This window comes from Hetaerina americana, unplaced genomic scaffold (assembly GCF_022747635.1).
Source record: "Hetaerina americana unplaced genomic scaffold, ioHetAmer1.1.p SCAF_5, whole genome shotgun sequence".
NCBI classification, from domain to species: Eukaryota; Metazoa; Arthropoda; class Insecta; order Odonata; family Calopterygidae; genus Hetaerina; species Hetaerina americana.
The window spans coordinates 95,160,223-95,181,131 of NW_027287095.1; the positions used below are offsets into that span (position 1 = coordinate 95,160,223).

Consider the following 20,909-nt stretch of genomic DNA (forward strand, 5'->3'; position numbering starts at 1 on the left):
GTAGAGCATAAAGATTCAAAATGCCATTTTTTCCACAATCGATAAGGGATCAGAATAGCGTTGTCCGACCGCGGTTAGGTGGAAAAGTGTTTCGGGTCAAAATTAGTCTGATGCTAATTCAGCCCCTTCCAAAACCCTGGTGGTGGCTTACCGGGATACTTAGATAATTAGATAGATAGTGTTTTTGGATGTAGCAGATATTTGGGCCCGAAGGAATGAAGATGAAAAATTTCAAGTTTTTGTTTGCCGTTAAGTAGAATAGTAGAGAAAGTTGAGTGTAGTGGAAAGGTGAGAAATGAAAATGATTTGAAAGGAATGCCTGTTGAAATGTATGAAAAACGGAAGAAGACCACGTAAGAAGGGAATGCTTACAAAGGCGAATCATTAAAGGAAGGGAGAATGGAAGAGGAGTACGCAGGGCTAGCATGTTGCCGAGGGCATATTGGGTAGGAGATGTTTTTGAGTGGAAGAAAAGGGATGTGCGGGAAGGAAGGGGGGATCTTGTGGCCGCTTTCGGGAAGTTGAGTTCAAGGCAGTGTGTTGGGGTGCGTTGATGAGGTCAACAGTAATTAAAGATAACCGCTGAAGCGCCTTGCATTCGTCGGGTGGTGGTGTCGGGGCTCCCGGGTCTTTCGCCATCCCCCCCCCCCCCCCACCGGCCTGGAGGCAATCGCCCAATCACCATGCCCTATTGGGACTCGTAAACAGCAGCTGTTTGCTAAAATGCTCTCATCCATATTTTTTCTCCATACCATAAATGGTTTCGCGCAAGTTTTCCCCGCAGAAGTCGGTATTTTACCGCGAGCAGTCCCTTAAAATCGGAGATCGTGCGTTTCTTTAGCGAAGAATTTCGTGCGCACATGGAATCAGTCGCATGTGTGCCGTGCGAGATTCTTGCGGGAGGGAAGGAGCCATCGTCGCCGGCAACAGGTGCGGTGGGCTTCCCGTGGCGCTTCCTCTCGGCGAGTGTCGTAACTGAGAGGGGAGGGACGCGATTGGCTGGACGCTGCCCCTCCTCCCCCTCTCCCTGTCCCCACTCCTCCTCCCCCCCCCCACCCGCGACGTGCCAGGTGAGAGAGGAGAGTCTTTCATCTTCGCGAGTGACGTCGAGGCGAGAAGTCTCGGATAGACGAGGACGTAGCGATTCAAGTTCCCGTATCTGCGATGCGCTAGGAAGGGGACATGTACCAGTTCGTACGGGGCCCTCGCCTCTTTCTGAGGGCCACCCGGGAGGATGGCGACCCCGGGGACCTCAAGGGGGCCTCCCCCGACGACGAAGAGGACCAACTGCGACGCGTGTCCACCCGGCGCAAGATCACCACTCACTCCTCTGGCCACTCCAGCTGGAGTGCGTCCACCAAGAGGAGGAGGGCGGAGGGGGCCACCGGTAGCACCAGAGTGGTGCGCAGGACCACCACGACCACGCTGGTGACACGCGGCGAGGAGAGGAGCTTCGAGGAGACGCTGGTGCGCAGGCACCGCGACGCCGCCGTCGGCACGACCGCCTGCGACGCCCTCGACGCTTCGCGGGACGATCGCTGGAGCCTCCAGTGGGCGACGCCCGCTCTCGAGGGCATCTCCTCCTCCCGAAAGGTATCACCATTCCGTCCCCGAGTGCGGGCGAGGAGGAATACCAAGGGGAAGTGGTTTGCCCGAATAGTACGTGGTGCTAGCCCCGCTTAGTCTTTGCGTGGAAATTAACGGTTTATGGTGCCCAGTGGCTTCCTAATATGGATACGGTGTGTCACATCCCTCCTTCCGAAGGAGCGTTTCGCACCACGCTGCCCTCCGTTGGCCAGGCTCTCGTACGGGGCGACCGCCAATCGATCCCCGGGCAGCAGCGACATCTTCTGGCGATGAGAGTGCCGCGAGCCCCCCCCCCCCCCCCCCACGGGGCCGTTCACGGAACCGTTGGAAACAATTCCGGTTGGGTATATAGCAAGGTCAAGAGCCTTAAAAATCCGGATCTTCGGGGAAGGACGCATCTCCGGTGGTTGGCAGTTAAACCTAGTCGTCTTATTGGTCATCTCTCGGCGTATTTTTTCGATCGGCACAGTCGCAATATTATTCGGAAATCATATGTTCCCAGAGGATGTTCACCACCCATGAGAGAGGTGGTGACCCCGAGGACGGCGAGAGAGCGGTTGGGGCCTTCGGGTGCATCCCGAAAGCCCCCCGGCCCACGCCCACCCCGCAATCAAACTCGGGGCGGTGTTTAGTGTGTAGTCCTCCGACGTTATCGTGTGCGTATTTATGCGAGAAGTCGTCCCGAGCAACGATTTATCAATTCGCAGACCCCGCCCTGTTCCTTCTTTCACCGTCGGTCTGCTCTGCCTCCTCCTCTCGGAACCAGCTGCTCTTTCGCTTAGCCCTCCTGCCCCCTCTCTTGGCCCGTCGCCGGGGTCACACCCGAAGCCTCCGGACAAGCTGCCCGTGTAAAGAGAGTACGCCGCCCTAGCGACACCGTTGTCATTCGAGTCTTCGGATGTCCTTTTCGATATTCCCGACGCCTTACCTGTGCGTATGGCTTTGTGTTGTAGCATTTCTGGTGTCACCATCCAACCCCGAGGCGGGGCGTTTCTTCAGAGGGCATGAAAACGGCTAACCACCGACGCCTCTCGGCTCTCCGCGGCCCTCGCCGCCAGCGGGGTGAGGGCCGCCCCCGGCTCTCGTCTCCGCCGCCTCCTGACGCCAGCGCCGCCGACGGTGCCCTCGTGAGAGAGAGATCCCTCCCCATCCCCCGCCCCTCCCGACTCCATTCACACGCTGGCCGCGGTGCGTGAAGGCGGAGGGCAGGGGGGGGGGTAAACTCGCTGGTGCCCCCCTCCCCCCTGCCTCCTCTTGCGGTGCCCATTCTCGGCTCATTCCATATCCACCGCCACAACTCCGCTTTGGTCGGACCCTGCATCGGGCAGGCGGCGAGAGAATGTTGATTCGAGAGTGGACTGCGTAACGGACGAAGAAGGCCCGCTGCTCGTGGGGCACACTACTTCCTTCCGCCGGGAGCGACGCGGGCCATCGCGCCGAAAAAAACTTAAAGAGTGATAGGTCCTGTGGGACTCGAAGGCGTGGGCGTCTTAGTGAGCTGGGACCGCCCGCCAGTCGTGCAAATTTACCGCTAGACATATATTGAGGGAATAAATTCGCACTCGATGTGTCGGGCGAGGGAAGCCATCGGCATGGATGTCGATTCGATGTCGACTCGATGTTCCTCCCCTCTCGATCGCGACTCGCTCCCTCAGACCGGGCGGGGCGGGCCCCATTTCTCTCTCGCATTTCGCCACCAGCAACATCTTGCCGCGCACCGCGTCGACGGTTATCGCGCAGTTTGGCGAAGAAGTGACCTCGATTCGAGTGTTTCGCGGAGATGTTCGAAACAAATTTGATCGATTTGCTTGGTTGATAACATCACCCTCACTCCGCCAAAGTTTTCTTGCTTCAGCGGCGCTTCATATGGTGACTTTAGTTCAATCGTCCCGCTAAATCACGAGTCTCATCTTTTACTCTTTCCGTTACTGTATTATTTTCATCCACGCACCTAGCCACGGCTCCACCTTTCCTCATCCTGGATATTTCGACCATCTTCATCGGTCGAAATATTCTTTTACCCAGTCTGCGTCGCTCGCAATTGATGCCATCCGCTCTTCTCGCTGTTTACCTTCGCCTTCAACATAACTCATGGTTTCCCTCTTATCTTAATGGATGTACTCAGATATTTCAAAGTGCCGGTGGCGAAAGAATGATGCAGGATACTATTTCGAAGGTATTCTCCATTCTGCACCCTCTGCCCTCGACCACTCTTGTCCGGAGCTCTATCTTCATTTCCCCCTTCCTCCAGGATCTCGGTTTTTTCACGTTTTCCTTCCTTGGTGTTTATTGCTCTGTTTTAGGCGAATAAAGAGGAGGGCTCTTCCGCGTGCCAATGCCACTTCGACCATCCCCCACCCTCTCTCGACCATCCCCCCCTCTCGACCATCCCCCCCCCTCTCTCGACCCCCCCCTCTCGATCCCCCCCCCCCTTTGGCCGCGTCTCTAATTTGCTCGTTTCTGAATTTGTTGGAATTAGAAATCGCAGATTAGTTACCCACCCATTCAAACGCCCTCACTACTTCGGCCACCTCCTTTGCTTGTTATTTCCTCATGTCTCTGCTGCGCGTATTGTCGCACCTCTGGCGAATAACCGAATGCCTTGGGTCTACGACTGGGCCTCCCTCCCCCATCCCCGGAGCCCTCACACTTACTTACAATCTCTCCAACCCGATTATGCCCTTGGGAATGTTTTTAATTGACCTGAATGTTGTGGGTCACTTTATACCTCACGATGTATGGTTACGTCGTTCGTATGTTAATTCATGTCGGGGATATTTTCGATTGGTTTTGAGTCGTATTTATGGTAAATCCTTTCAAAATATTTGTTCGGGACGTTACTTTGATGAGACTCTGTAAGTACTTACGCCATCTTCGACTTAAACTGACTCGACAATGGTTAGGCGTTTAACCTGTAAATCACTGGTGGGCCAATGTACGTGCATACGGTTGTCATAAAGTTAAATCCCATTATTTTTTAATAAAAGTCACACCGAAGTAGCGAGCTAAATGCATTTGGTTTGTGCGCTTTCATTGGAATATTTTACTCCCGGCTTGAGCTGGAGCGATTCGAAATTAGTTTTGCATGTCGTTTTTGATCGTGGTATCGTGGCGGTAGGTTTTACTTCACCGTTGCATGACTGTGTATATGTTTTGTAAATATGCATCAACGTACAAGTTATTGGCAACAGCTACTTCGCTATTATTAACTGCGTGGGTGTTTACCGCCATAGTTTACTGTAATGGGCGTGAACTTTAATGTTTCCATGCTGTATTTTCCCCCAAATGTCTTCCATGCATTCTCAATCATAGAGTGAATGAATACATTAAGCTAGTATGTGCCCGGCTGATACACGCTGCGTTTGGCAAAGTGACAGTGGCGTTAGTCGACTGAGGATGAGCCCGGAGGACTACGAACTCTCCGCTACATCATATTTTAAGTTTTCGTTTCCTCCGATTCACCTCAAGGAACTGAAAGGCCGGACAACGAGATAATTTTATGGGACTCTGTATTGCCGCGGGGATATTATTAAGGTTTATTTATTTATCCATTCGTCCGTGACCTAATTGTTAATAATTAAACGAGCCGCGGAACACATCGAGGCGCGACTCGGAACATTGAACACGAAGTGTTTTTCGGTCCTTCTGGCCCGAGTGTCGCCCTTCGACCACGCTCGCTTGGAGCCGCCGTGGAGTTGGGGCGCCGTGGAGTAGGCAGGCACCCTTGGGGCGGGTTCGGACGCGGGGGAGTCGCGCGTACCCTGGAGTCCGAGTCGAGGCGTGCGAGAGGGATTTTGGGGTCACAGAGCGGTGCCCTCCGTCTTGGACCCGGGCGGGCGTGCGTGGCCAATGACATCAGAGGGCTTGGAAGGCGTGCCCGACTGGCAGCCATAGTTAAGCAAAATCCGATTCGGTCGCCGTTATCATTTTTTTATTTGTTTTGCATTCGTATTTTTTAGGACACTGCAAGCCGCCGCTAGGGTGTGTGGCAAGGTGTGTGAATACAGTCCCGACAATTTTGACCCGAATATTTTTACCCTTACCGTGGTCGGACAGTTATTCTGATCCCTTATCTTTCGTGGAAAAAATGACATCTTAAATCTCGCTCTTTTACACTCGATTTCTGTAATTTTATTGACGTGATCTCTCCTATCATAGCACAAAGGGTGTAATAATATATTTTCAACATCACTGCTGAAGAAACATCCTTTCAATTGATGCGAGAGCTTCAATCTGTCATTTAACCTTCGCGACGCGAGTGATTCCTAGCTTAACTGCTCTAATATTTTGGATGCGTTACTGAGGTTATCATAGCAATGTTTTACAAATCTATCTCCTCTTCGCTGCTCGCATTCCAATTCGGCAATCTATCCAACTTCGTGAGGATCCCATAATACACAAGCAGCATATTCTAAATGAGGTCTTACCAGCGGCAGATAACATTTCTCTTTTACCTGTTCATCACATTTACCCAGGACTACTCTAATCAATGCTAATTTTTTGTTAGCTTGTCCACATATTCCCCGCATGTGTTTCACTCAAGAGAGGTCGTGAGTGAGGGTAACGCCCAAGTAAATTTCGGGAGCATACTCTTCTGTTGGGCATTAAGGCACCGATGGAAGTTGGCGGGGGGAGAGGAGGGGAGGAGCCGTGGAAGTTTTCTGTTGAATGAGATGGAAATGGGGGCGTCGCGGGGTGGGGGAGGAGGAATGGGGAAGGGTTTGGACTAGGGCGATGGAAGTACCAACTCGAGAGGCTTGGTCAGGCGCCGCAGAAGGGGATTTTTCCTTCTCGTGTAGAATGCAGAAATCCGTTGGATTGATTTGGCTATTGACTTTTTTGGTGATAAACTAGAATATATGAAGATTGCCTGAAGTGGTTGATTGTTATAGAATCAGTCGAGGTTTAAGTATTTCGTTGGAGAGGGGCCGGAGGTGGAAGTGTAATCCATCGCCATGAAGGGGAACGCTTTGCGCTTTTTGTTTAAACATTTGGGTCGTATATTATGGATTTTGATGGGAGTGCTGCCTTTGTTAAGCAATCGCCAACGTGGCCTTTTAAATAGCAACTGTATTCAAATCAATAAAAGTAAAACTCTCAAGCTTTAAAGATCCAATTAGAATGTTACATCACACTTCTCAAGGGCTGTTTAATTTAATAAGTGACGGGAGGTACTCTCGAGGTTAGATTTGGGTATGAGCTGAGCCCTTTACATCACAGCATCTCTCTGTTGTTCTACTTGTGCATGGTACCTCGCAAGCCATCGCGAGGGTGTTTGGCAGGGGCGATTACTAACCAGTGATGCATCGACAATTAAAGTTTTTCTTAATCTTCGTGACTGTCTATCTCTGTGTGTGTGTGTCTGTATTGTATGTATTTAAAATGACTCAAATGAAGTCGATCATGATAACTGAAGGTACATGCACTACGGTATCAATTATCTCCGAATTGTGGGGTGGTCTGGTGCTGGTCCGATTCCCATTGCCCGCTTTGGAGTACCACGCGTGTACCCATCGTCATTTAGAGCGATTGCCTTTTTGAGTACGCCAAGCGGCGGTGGATTGTGGGAGTGCACCACGAAAAATCTACCCTACCGCGTGGGGCGTCTTGGAATATTTGTTTGAAATACAATCCCGACGACATTTTTACCCGTTTAAAAAGATAGTTTTGCCGGAAAATAAACTTAGATACGTGGGCTTCGCGACAGCTCTGCGGCGTCTTGAACGGAGATCTAATACGAAGCCGTTGTGAAATACGCTTTCTTGGCGAATGCACTCCGTGCAGGGCCGGTGCCCCTGCCGGGAGAGGCGAGGTCGGTCGGTCGTCGTTCTGGCGAAGATAAAGGGGAGAACGGCTGTGACGAAAATGAGTGTTTCTTCGTCGTGACCGGCGCCACCCCGTCTCATGGGCGGGTGCTGTTTACACACCCAACCCCCCCCACCCCCCAACCCCACCTGGAGAGGGGAGGGGAGAGAGCGATCGCTCCCCCACGACTACATTTTCAGGAGGCCGGTGCGTTCCGCTTTTGTCGGCGCGCGAGAACAACTTTCGCAGTGGGGCATCCTTGCCCGCGCCGAGATTCGAGCAGAAGCCTTCCACCCACGGGGTCAGTGTTCGGCACCGATAACTACTCAATCAAGACAATCGTGGAGTCGCCTGGCAGAGCCACGGACGTTGAAACTTGTGCCGTACGAACCACCCGAGACGGTGTTTTCTCTCGCAGGCTCAGCCGTCGCTCCTGAACTACCCAAAGGAAGTCTTCGATCGGTTTGAACCGGGAGGGGAGAACCGGAAACCGATTCCATCATTAATACGAATTGGGTGAAAACTCTAAACTTCGCATGGAAATTCTTGTAAATATTCTGAAGGGAACCATTAAGTCCACACGACAGATTTCCACGAAAAGCCTCGAGAATTTCTCCAAGAATGTCGTGAGGCACAGTTACGGACGGTTGGAGATTTTGGTGCGCTTGACCTGCTGGTGGCAATGCATAGCCCCCCCCCCTCCCCGCTGGGCCTGATGGTCACTCCCGAGTCGAGTAGGTGGTCGGCGGTATTTGCCAGCCGCCCCCGCGGGCGTGGGAGAAGAGGCGCAGGATGGAACCGCAATCGGGACGCGGAGGTTGCCTCCTAGGCCCACGGTGGGGGGAGGCCGAGCGCGGTCAGCTGGAGGGCGGGGGAGAGGGCTCACGGGGATTGAAATGGCGCCATGGAAACGTTGGTTTGTCCCAGAGACAAGTGATGTCATCGATGGATGATGCCATGCAATTCGCGAAACGCAAATATGGCGCGTGCGATAAAGAGCCTGTTGTCACTGGGATAATATACGGAGAGTGTTTGAGGAAGCCGTCGTTGGAGTAACGCAAACAAAATGAACTTTCTCTCGGTCCACTCTCTTCCGCCCCCGCGCTAAATGGTTCACTTTGCAGCGCTCCTAATGCTGCGTGCGCGGTGAATTCCTTCCACGGCGTTGCCAAGCTTTGCGCATTGGATGCTTGGAATGGCCTGGGGATCAATCCAATCGCCCTCCCGTGCTCGGCGGCGTGGTGTTTGCAACACGGGGGGGCGTGCATTTCGATGCCGGGTGTGTCACGTCCCCTCGCGGCCTCCCCGTCGCCCCTGTATCGCCCATCAAGACACTTGTTGGGGCCCATCGACTTCCGGATTGCGCCCCGAAGGAAATGGGGTAGTAGTAGTTTTTAGGGGAGGCGACCGACAGCTAAGGTCATTTGCGCCATAGGGGATGGACAGGAAAGGGTGAAGGGAGGAGAGAAACCCGGCGTCGGCATTAGCCTGCTCTTTACGAAAGGCGCCAAGGGGTCCGCAGCTTAACGTCCCATCCGACGGACGGCGTACTCACTCAAAGTGCCCTCCACAAAGCACTTCAAGTAGGGATCGAGATACCTCTGGAAAATATTCAACACCGCCGGGATTTGAACCCGCGCCCTCAGGGTGGGAAGCCAGTACGTTAGCCCCCGCACCATCTCGATCCCCTACTTGGCTACTTGTTGTCGCTTCCTCCGCTAATATCCCGCCGACGACAACGGGACGGCGGCGGAGCGTTGAAGTCACGGCGTTGCAGCATTTTGAGCGAAGCGAGGCCCTGCGTGTTGAGGAAGGACAGAATGTTTGCCGTACCACTCGGGGTGACCGAAGCACCGGAGCGCTTTCGCAAGTGTGGTGAGGAGGGGCTGTGTGTGTTACGGGTGGGCGGCCGACTTCCGGTTCATGAAGGCGCTCGCTCTTAAATGGGGGATGCCCGGAGGTGGCGATGCACGCCCAGGGGGGCGCGCTGATCGATAGATGAGCGCAAGTCCATCTACACTTGTTAGTACTCTTCATGCGCGACAATGATAAAGCCACCTTTCGAAAACCCCTCTCGTGGGATTGTAGTTCTCCGGGTGACAATGGTGCCATGTCTACATAATTTGCATCCCTCAATAAAAGCGAGAGACACCGAGCCGTTAGTCTCGTTTCCAATAGAAGATCACTTTAGCATCCTGCTCCGCACGACGCGGTGGATCCCGAACTAGCATTGCAACTGCGCCAGATCTCCCGGCGCGGTGCGTGCGTGTTTGTTGTTGGTCGCTCTTGGACGGTGGCTGGTTTCTTATCTCCGCCTCGTCGCGCGCCGCTATCTTATCTTCGGAATCCTATGATCTTCCCCAATCTTCCCACCTCTTGTTCTTCGTTTCCCCCCCACCGGAGCGTGGACGGAGGGCGTTCGGTTGACGCGGCCCCCCTCCGCGCCAGTCTATGGCCTCTCCACCGCGGTGGTCGTGGTGGTTCTACCCGGACGAATTCTTCTACCCCCCACCTCCTTCCGAAGGTCCCTGCGTTCAGGTGAGCGGGTCTCTTCGTCTGCGGAACTTATCGTTCAATAGGTGTCGCGGGTAATATTGGTCTCGTCACTCCACGTAAACACGGGATCGCTCATCGATCAAGTGTCTCGGGGTGCGAGGTTTGCCAGCAAAGGAGAATTAAGCATTTGCGCTCGTGCTTGCCTCGGGACAATCTGTCGGTTGAGGTCCTTGTTGCGCCGTCCCTCTCCGCAACGCGACCTGCTCCCTCCCTGGTGTACCGCCATCGGAACCGAATCGAGGCGTCGAGTTTCGCAGCGCGAAGGGCGAGAAACGGCGGCGAGACAGCCTCTCGTTCCGCTCCTCACGTGAGGAACGAAAAGCGCGAACTTCTCCGGAGTTGGACGAGCCACAGCGACACCGTCACCCGCGGGGTCCGACGTCATCTAATAGGAATTACTTCGAACGGTTTCCCACTTTTCCGCGGATGACTTTTACAGGGTTCGTCCGGAAAATAAGTGTACTGAGCTCAGGAAAAAAAATGTATTACACTTTTACATATCTTAAGCTAATATTCCTCTTAATTGGACCCTTGTGAGTCGATACACTTGTTCCAGTGGCGTTCCCATTCCTGGAACGCTCCCGCGAAGGCATAATCGGGAACCTCTCGAAGGCACGTCGTCACGGCCTCTTTGACGGCGTCCAAAGTCCCGTATCGCGTTCCTTTCAAACTCCTCTTTATCTTCGGGAACAGAAAGAAGTCCGGTGGTGCCAAGTCCGGGCTGTAGGGCGGTTGCGGCAGCGTTGCCACGCCGTGCTTGGCCAAGAAGTCCGACACGACAAGCGCGGTGTGAGACGGCGCATTGTCGTGATGCAGCCGCCAGATGTTTTTGATTCCCCTTTTGTCAAAAAAGACAATCAAATCAGTACCCTTATTTTCCGGACGAACCCTGTATTACGGGTGGGTTGGGAGTAATTGACGCATCAGGGTTTAAGAAGACCAAAGTACTTTCACCCACAAATATTCTTGAGCTTACCGAATTACTGATCATCGCCTTGATCCGAGATTTGCTCATGCGAGCTTTCTTTTGACGGGGTGATGATGGGGTGTGCCACTCCGCACTTTGTCTCTTCGACTCCGGGTCGTACTCAAAGATCCACGTCTCGTCACCCGAAACAACAACCCTGTATGAAACGAATTCCGTGATCAAAAACTGATCCGGAGGAACCAAAGCCCTTAGAATGCTTTGGCTCTCCTTTAAGGACATTTCGTGAAGTACTTTGCTCTTTGCGATGGGCGTCGTGGTCTCTGCAGGGTGGATGTCGCTTTTTCGTTGCCCGTCCTCAGGTGGTGTCGTCGCCCACCGCCCGTGACCCTTCGGGCAATGAACGATCTGCGGTCCCTAGAATAGGCGCTCCTAATGCGTCCTCCGACAATCAATGGCTTGGGTTTAACTTCAACACCAGCATGTGCTGCCTCATTATCACGTCCTGTGAATTTCATAGCCGTAGTGTCAAACTTTTAAACAAATTAGTTGCGCCGGCAGTATGACCTAGATTTCGTCTTTAACACCGAACGACGGTGAGTGGGTGCCGCATTTCCTGCTGACCAATGTTTCGGGCAACTTAACACTAGCGAACAATGGCATGAAAACATAATTCAAGTTTTATTAAGATTTATCCATGGAGTACTTACTGTGGGTAACCAAAGTTCAATTCGGAAAAGAAAATACTATGTTCTTCCACGTATATTATGTCATTATGCGCATATAAAAAGTCGTCATCATCCTGATGACGACGACTAGAAAGTCGAAACCGTAGGTCGTGCATAATAAAATATACGTGGAAGAACAACGTATTTTATTTTCCGATATGAATCGCTTCCTCAAAGTGACGCGTCAAACCATTATATTCACAAATTTCAGTTCTTTCCCGAGTGTTTCATTCAATTAGCTTGGCCATTTTAGTGTCGCCTGTTGGACATTACCAGATCCTCATTTCAAATGTGCTAGTCATGTTGAAGCAAGTACGAGATTGAATTGGGAAGAGGAAGGGTTATGGCATGAGTAGTGTTGAGGTTGGGAAGATGTGGGATTGGGGAGGAATTGACTCCAGAAGCATGCATCTATCTGTGTGTTGTTCTTCGAGAGGGTTGCTCTGCCCTGGGAGTGGCTCCACCCAAAGGAGGGGTTGCAATGACTCTACAATTTGCTTAGAATTTCCATGTTAACTGTCTGTCAATGTCTATGTACTCACCCTCTCTCGCCATTGGCCACGGGAGTATACTGTTGAGTCGGTCGGCAGCTGGTGGCTGCCAGTCAAGTGCAAAAAGAGAAAACGTCACCCACCATACCAAATACTATATGCGAGTTTCTAAGCATTTCTCATGCTTTCTCGCTCTCCTACCAGTACTTTAGTTCAACTTGCTTCTGATCCCGTAGTGTTAGTGTGCATTTGAATGTCTAGTATGAATTATATGTACATCCTTCATACGTGTACATGCATGTCTATTGTCGATTACCTTTGGTGTCAATGTCTGATGACGTTGTTTCTCCCTTCTCTGCCTCAGATCTCGGACATTGTGGTGGGCCAGGAGCCGAATGTGTCAGCAAGAGAGGCCCTGATGCGTTGGGCCAAGCGCTCCACAGCCAAGTACCCAGGGGTAGCGGTGAGGGACTTCACATCATCCTGGAGGGATGGACTCGCCTTCAATGCCCTCATCCACAGGAACAGGTGGGTGGTCATTAGTGCATACACGTTGATGTGATGGCAACCTTTGGCTGCCCTAATGGAAATGCCCACTGAATGGTTCTCTGGGGTCATGGCCACCATCACACTCCTGAATCCAGATTGGTCAATTATCACAATTTCCATTTGAAGTAAATTGTGGAAATATATTCTGGTAGTTATTAAAAAATACTGTTATTTAGGAAATCTTAAAGATGGGTAATTTCAGGCTTGAATTTGTGGATCTATTACGGAATGGAAAATTGCAGCTTTGTTCATTCCACTTACTGTTTTCAACTTACAACACGGGTTTCACTGCATAGTATCAACTTCAGGTACTTTTTTTGAGCTTTTACTTTCTGTATATGATGTGTATACCTTTGGTCATGAGGCAAAGGCTTGGTGCGAAAGAAGGCATTTAGCGACTGGACAGGAATAGAATGGGTGGGTGGGTTTTTGAGGCAAAAGGTTTTACATATCACCTAAAATTGGAAAATATATTACGTTTTCCTCTTTGAGTCGTAACATTCTTCAAAGGATAAAGGAGATAGCTTCAGGCGTCACTTTGTGGAAACGATACATATTGCAAAGGAAACACTTGGTTTTTCCACATAAAATATTTATTCACCTGACTGGTGAATTCACTGGACTGGTGAATAAATATTTTATGTGGAAAAACCAAGTGTTTCCTTTGCAATTCTTCAAAGGGACGAAATGTGAGGACTCAAGAAGAGAATGTAATATGTTGGACACCAGTTCAATCCCAAAATGCCTTATTTAGCCCCCATACCTTTGCCCCATGACCAAAATGTATATATATACATGGTAGTTAAAGCTCAAAAAAAGTACCTGAATTTGATTCTTATGTATTGAAGCCTGGGTGGTAAGATTGAAACATTAGGTGGAATCAACAAAGCTGCAATTTGGCTTTCTGTGATGGGAAATCTTAGCATTAAAAAAATCTTCAAAAAAATAAAAATTGCGAGTGGATTCAATTATACCTATTTCTTTAATTATTCTTGCCATCCACCCTGTTGTGTACCAAGCCTCAAGCAAAGTTCACGGTCTCTCCTGATACCGTAATCATCGGTTGATCCTCATCTCAGAGTGCCACACTCGCTGGGTTTCTTAATTTTCATGCTAATATTTATGATGATGTGTTTTTGTAAGAACAATATTTTTATCCTCAAAATTTTCAAATGTTGTTGTCAAAAGTCTTTCAATCTAAATTTAAAATATTCTGTGGTCTTTTTTATTCAATCGTGTCTTTCACAAGGAAGCCATTGTGAAAGGCATTTTTAATGAGCTACTTTAGTTATGTGGCTTATTAAAATTACCTGAACTGTATGAATATTAGATAATTTATCAGTTCTGGAAGTGCTGCTGGCATGTTTAAGTCATTGAAGGTGTAGAAAACATGTCCTTTAGCGCACCTGTTTGCCTTGTCACCAAAAATGTATGTAATAGGGTGATGATGATCTTTTTTTGTTGACAGGCCCGACCTGGTGGACTGGAGGACAATAAGGACGCGCCACGTGCGGGAGAGGCTGGAGACTGCATTCCATGTTGTTGAGCGGGAATATGGTGTCACAAGGCTCCTGGACCCAGAGGGTATGTAGCTTACTTCTGTTGAACCTGGGGCTGTTTCTCTCTCTCCCTCCCTTGTCATTACAGTTTCTTGTAGTTCCCATGTAATTTTGTGCAAGTCAGTAACACTCTCTTTCATTATCCAATGTGAGTCAGTTTCCTTTTTGTGCGTAACTGTGATATGGGACATGGTGATGAAGCCTTAAACTTAGGGTTAACAGTAATTAATCTCAGAGTGCCATATTGCAATATCTCGTCATTTGCTCCATGTGAATAAAGTGCCAATGATGACACACATTGTCTTTGATGAGGATTGTCAAACAATCATTTTCTCCTTCTTTAAGGAGTGTACTTAAGATATAATGCCCCTCTTGTTTACTGCGTCACATTATAATTGAGACCAAAAATCAGAATAATGAACGACTTTATATGCCAAATTGGATTTTGGAGCGCAGCTTTGGACTCCTATGAAAGTGTTTCTGGAGTGACTCTCTGGAAGCTACTTGATATGGTAGCCAAGAACCAGTTGACTTTCTTCCGGTGTATTTATTACTTTATATTTATCTCAGAGTTATTATAAATAGCGCGTTCTTTGTTTTTCAAATGCTTTGGCACACTTTATTTTATTGATTCTGCTGCATAATGCCGTTTGTCCTATGACTTGCAATTCAATATTAGGTTTCCAGACATCTTCTCTTCAATGCTGCTTCTAAAGTGATAATTTGTTGTTGACTGGTCAGCTGTGGTCAAGTAGTTGATTTCTTGCAAGAAAAGTCAAAAGAAAATATGATATGTGATTACTACCATGTTATCTCTTACAGCTGGTTTGTTAGGTTAGTTTGAGTGCTGAGTCAGCAGTATGACTCCAATTGCAAACCTCATAAGCATAAGTAACTATGGCACTAATGAGATTTGTTGACAAGGATAAATAAATACATTTTTTGATCTTGTTTTTTGCCACAATGCATTTTCTCCACTTGTGCAAAATGAAGAATTATTTAGGCATAGCCAGTACTATTTAATTACGAATGGATTTGTGTTCATTTGGCTTTGTGACACCTAGTGGAATCTTGATTGTTGAAAAAACCCTTCACCTCTAAAATGGCCTCAAATTTGAGAGAGTATTTACTTCGGGTGTTAATAATTGCATTTCCATTTTCAATTAGTTGAATATATATGAATTCGGGTTGTGGTAGTCAAGGGATAGAGTATTGGACTACTGACCGGAGGGCCCGGGTTTTGATTCCCGGGCAGACATCTCCGGGCACGCTCAGCTCCACCCAAGCTGTGATTTTTTCGGGTACCAGATCTTTCTGGCAAACCATAGCTGGCACAGGGAAAGGTACTGGGCCCTCCTTATTACCCTGATAATTTGTGAATTTCACACACCGTATAGGGCTTAGTATTGGGTGAACTCTACCATCACCTATCTAACTGACCTTGGGGCCGATTACTGTGTGTATGGTTTTTATGGTTTATATAAAAATTCATCGAATAATGATGGCGACTCTGTGGCGGGCAAAAGACAAAAGAGGCATTTTTGTTGAGACCCTAGTAAAGGGGAAGTTGAATCCGACTGGGGATCCTTCATAAGGAGAAACCAAAAATGCGTTAAGTACATTGATGGTAGCAGCAGTTTCGAAGAACGTAGAAGTGACAACAGTGTTTGTTCTCCGGAGTTGATTGAAGTGTGGGAGAATGATGATCCACCCCATGCTTCAAACTTTGAATTCAATGAAGCTCCTGGGCCCAAATATCTGCTGCTACCAATCTCGCCTCCAATTATGTGCCTCTATTTCAAAATGCATTCTGGCCAATGGTTGCAAAGGACCTTCTGGGAATAACGACCAAAAAATCTGTGGCACTAAAAGAGTTACAGCAGATGCCACAATATTAGGGAGTCCATTGGTTTTCCTTCATTACCTCTCCTCATATAGTATTAATGGCTGGTGTTGGCAAATATTATTTCTGCCACAATGATCAGAATGTTGGGGTAGGGACATTTTCCTTGATTTAATTCCTAAATTTTTCTGTGCCTTCCAGATGTCGACACTCCGGAGCCTGATGAGAAATCTCTGATAACTTACATCTCTTCACTGTATGATGTCTTCCCAGAGCCCCCTGCCATCCACCCTCTCTATGACCCGGTAAGCCTCCTTATCATTTGTGGAACTTAGCATGAAGATTGATTTGTTGGAATCGATAATATGTGCACGAGTATGGTATGGCCAGGAAGCATCCATCCCTTGATGTTTGCATCCTCTGAATGCTCCCTCGCCTTGGGTTCCAGGATTCGCAGAGGCGGCTTGAAGAATACCGTGAGGTGGCCAACAGCTTGCACATATGGATGCGAGAGAAATTGTCGGTGATGCTGGATCGAACATTCCCCTTGACGTTGATTGAGATGAAGAAGGCGGCGGCTGAGTCGGCTCGCTTCCGGAATGAAGAGGTGCCCCCCCGGCTGCATGACCGCAAACGCCTTGCGCAGATGTTCCAAGAACTGGAGGTGCGTATACATATGCTCAAGAGCAAATCACGCAGATGGAAGCACTTAGCTAGCCCGTTCTCATCAGTGTCCAATGTGGGCTCTTGTCATGGTTTAGCTCTTCGTGTGAGCAAGATCAGTAATGTTTTTGAGAGTCTGTGTCAAATCACACTCTCTTTCACCTACTTTCACTCTCAAAATTTAACACATGCTGCATTTCATAGAACAGTATAAAATTAAATAAGATTTGCTCTTCCAATGAGTATTGTATTCTGAAATAAGTACTAACAGATACTCTGTTACCCTGAGGAAGGCTGTGCATTCCTCTCAATGCGGGATGAGGATTTTGGGAAGCCTGCCTTGGAATCTGGGAATAATGTCCTCAATGAGCTAATTTGTTGAAAAATTAAGAATATCTCAATAATCACAAAATAAAATACATTATCTTAATCCGGTGAATCCAGTCCATCTCTGTGTGTATGGATAAGGTATTATCTAAGAACCCCATTGGATAGGAATCCTATTTTTCCATCATTGAATGGAATAAGGAGCTTTATCCCATTATGACTTGCCAAAATTAACAAAATTGCAGCCAATTAAATGGCCTTCCCTTCTCCCCAATGGATTGATTGTGCAACACCAGTACCAGTATAACAGTATGCATGGCTATTTTACAGAACTACTTTGCTCAAATCGGAGAGGTTGACCTCCCCCCTGAGCTGCATGTCAATGCCATCGACAAGAATTGGACACGACTGATGATGGCCCACCAGGAGAAAGACCAGGCAATCCAAGAGGAGATAAAGAGGTAAGACTCACTTGTTTTCCCTGAGGAATGGAGGCCCAGCTAGGGATGGGCTGGGCAATATATCAGTCATTGTCTCCAGTATCTAGTGCCTTTGGAATATGGGAGAATAAGACAGTTTTAGTAGAATTTCTGGTGCCTTTGAAGGGCTGACCTGTTAGAGAAATGCAGTCAGTCATTCTATTCAGAAACTCTTTTGTCCATTGGAGATAGAGGCATCCGAGAATTTTTTTGGTTTATTTTTTTCCAAATCTCAGAATGCATTAGCCTGACTGCCCCTGGGATCCTCCGAATTCTGACATCCCTGTCTTATTGCATAGGGTTTGTCCCAATTGGAGGTCACTCCTGACAAAGATGGAGCTGGAACCCTGGGCTTCCAGGTTATCCAGGCATTGCCTACTTGACTAATCCAGTCAGTACCAGTAATTGGCTTGCTGTTGCATTTTTATTTCAAACTATCACATGAGGTAGATGGTGCCATTGCTGCAAATGAAGCAGCACCAGTGTATACCGAGGTGTGGGGAGATGTATAGCAGTGTGTGGTGTCTTTTGGCAGATTGGAGCGCTTGCAGAGGTTGGCGGAGAAGGTCCACCGGGAAGTGAAGCAGTCAGAGAGTCGGTTGGATGACCTGGAGAGGCGCGTGGAAGAAGAGGCTAGGCGCCTGGATCGCTTGCATCCACTGGACGCCAAAGCAAATGTGGATGCCCTGGAGCGGGACATGAGGGCTGTGGAGGAGGCCATCCAGGGGCTGTTCAACGATGTGCAGTCGCTATTGGATGGGCGATACCCACAAGCCCCAGAGCTGCACAAGAGGTGAGCTCGCACGACCTGCATTGTGTTGTGAGGCAAGCGTGGTGCATGGAGGGGGTTGGGAATAGGCTCTGTGCACTTGGTAGGTCTTGCATGGGTGAGGGTGGCTCTGTAAGCAACATCCCTGGAAAAATAATGTCAATAAAAGTCGGTGGTGTTAGTGAGAAGCCATCGAAGGAAATCAGTGAAAGATTTCATTTCTTGCCGAATAACTTGTTTGATCAACAGAAAGCTATATCTGTGTTCTATGATGCACTTTAAAGTAAAAAGTACAGTTGCTATCATGTTGAAAGTAAAATTTTATCATTTTCATTGAGTTTAAAAGCTGAATATGCCATATATCTGTTGACAAGGTACTTACACCTTCAAAATTATGGCGCTTTGATATTTTCTGGCGATGCTTTGTGAAAATCCATTACAACTGAAGTGAAAAATAGCAATGTATCTTTCCACTAATTTTTTTATTTGGTACATCTAAATTCAAGATCGTCCAGGTCCTGAGGATGACGCCGATGTGTCGAAACTAGTTTTACTGAATAAAAAATTTAGTGGAAAGTTACATTGGTATTTTTTACTTAAGTTTACGGCACTTATAAAATCAGTTCTACCTCAACATCATAGGAAAAGCACTCTATCTTAAATTCATGCCAATGAGAGGCCAGTGCTGATGGATCCTGTCATGGAGAGAGTTGAAGTGCCTTTTGAATGTTGTTTCAAGTCCTTCTGAGGGCGAACCAACCAACTATTCCCATCCATTTTTCTTGCCGGTGGTAAATCTGACTTAGTATACATGTTGTCTTTTTTTGTGGCTCTCATCCGCCAGAGTGACCAAACTCCACCAACGCTGGGTCAACTTGCGCTCCTTGCTGCACTCCAGGCTCATATCGGTGCTGGCATCGCTCTCCTTCCCCGTCGAGGAGAGAACAGTCACGAGGCAAACACGAACAGTCCTCGAAACACGACTGGTGGAAACAAATCGTCACTTCCGGCAACTCCAAGAGTGCACTGATTGGGTTCAAAACAAGTTGGTGAGTTGAATGGACAGATGTGTGTGTGCCAAATTCAGTGTGTGTCAGGATGAAACATGCATTGCAGTTACCTTGTTAATGTATTTATTTCACTTGTTAATGTGAATGTTTATTGCTATCATTCAGGATTGCAGAACTTTTATGCAATTATTTATTATATTATTTGATCCCATGAATAAATGCTCAATAGATATAAAATCGTTATGTACATGGACAATATAAATTTAAAATGAAAGTACCTGCAGCCGTGAAGTAATTGAAAAAGAAATAGCAGAGACCGTAGACTTGATTGGCCCTGGGTTTGTTCAAAGGGGGGGAGGTAAAGACTAAGGGACAAGTAAGGGGAAGATAGTGAACCCACACGAGGTCCCTTAGGTGTGTTTAGGAAACAGTGACCCACGTGTACTTCAATCACAACCAAACAATGCAAAATTAATAAATAAGGAAACAAGCTTGCAACCACTCGATCACTAGGGTGTGTTAAGGGATAACAGTATCTCTCGTGAATCGCATTAACACACACACTCAGGGTTTACGAGGATTTCTCCTATGATGGGGACCCGTTGTGTTCACACAGAAATGGAAAACAAATTGAAATAAAAATCAAAAAAGCAAAAGGCCCGAGGTCATGTTTACAATCACTGAATCACTCGGGTGTGTTAGACCTTTGTGAATCGCACTCACTCACTAGTTCAGGGTTGACAAGGATTCCTCCTGTGCCGTCAGGGACCCGTCAATTACACAGATGAACACAAAATTATAAAATGGTTGTACTCACGATCTCGCTCATTCACTCAATCATTTGCATGTGTTTGGAAACAGGGACCTTTGCAAATCACATGTACTCGCTCATTCAGGGTTTACAGGGTCCCTGGCATTGGAGGAATCCTTGCAAACTCTGAGTGTGACTTTATTCCTTAGCACACCCTAGTGATCGAGTGTTTGTGAGTTTCTTCGTTATTTATTATTTTTGTATTGGTTGAGTGCGACAGCTACACGTGGGTCTTTGTTTCAACCTCTCTCCCTATAAACAAGCTTAGAGCCAATCAAGTTTACCGTCTCTGATATTTCGTTTTACATGGACATATCTCACCTTGGGTTGACTATACGATCAGCCTACAATCAGGAAAATATTAATTTGAATGTTTAACATTTGAGAGAGTAGTAAATGAAAGACTATGTATGCAGTCTGTGTAGAAGCTTCAACAATTTTGCTGCCTTGGTCATTTGAAATAATATGTAATGTATGTCAGTTAGTGGAAGAAATGACAGAATGCTCACTGATTTATGGTGCTTATCAGTGCATATCAATTGATTCATCACTAATTTTTCTCCAGAAACAACTTCAAGAGGCGGAGTATGGCAGTGATCTTCCAAGTGTTACAGATGAACTGAAATCCCACCAGCGGGAGCACAGAACAATAGAACAATATCATTCACGTGTACAGCAGTGTGTGGAGGCCAAGGTATTGTTGATTGCCACATCATCCGAGCTGCTCATGAATAGTTTTTGTAGATGTAGATGTAAAAGGAGTTGTGGTATTGTGTCAGTGGCCAACATTATAAGGTTCTAGTTTTC

General features: G+C 48.0%; 1 protein-coding gene across 37 annotated transcripts in view; it reads left to right on the top strand.

Moving 5' to 3' along the window:
- Nucleotides 1-20,909, top strand: part of shot (dystonin-like protein short stop) — a 465,355-nt gene that overhangs the window by 290,015 nt on the left and 154,431 nt on the right. For 36 of the 37 annotated variants that reach the window (XM_071592974.1, XM_071592987.1, XM_071593006.1 and 33 more), the window contains 8 exons: nucleotides 12,457-12,620; nucleotides 14,110-14,225; nucleotides 16,245-16,348; nucleotides 16,492-16,707; nucleotides 17,364-17,494; nucleotides 18,048-18,305; nucleotides 19,126-19,330; nucleotides 20,668-20,796. In XM_071592974.1, coding sequence (XP_071449075.1) covers nucleotides 12,457-12,620; nucleotides 14,110-14,225; nucleotides 16,245-16,348; nucleotides 16,492-16,707; nucleotides 17,364-17,494; nucleotides 18,048-18,305; nucleotides 19,126-19,330; nucleotides 20,668-20,796 — 1,323 coding nt within the window. Of the gene's footprint in view, nucleotides 1-1,504; nucleotides 1,594-12,456; nucleotides 12,621-14,109; nucleotides 14,226-16,244; nucleotides 16,349-16,491; nucleotides 16,708-17,363; nucleotides 17,495-18,047; nucleotides 18,306-19,125; nucleotides 19,331-20,667; nucleotides 20,797-20,909 lie in introns of those variants that run through there. The other variant, XM_071592997.1, reaches the window with a different exon arrangement.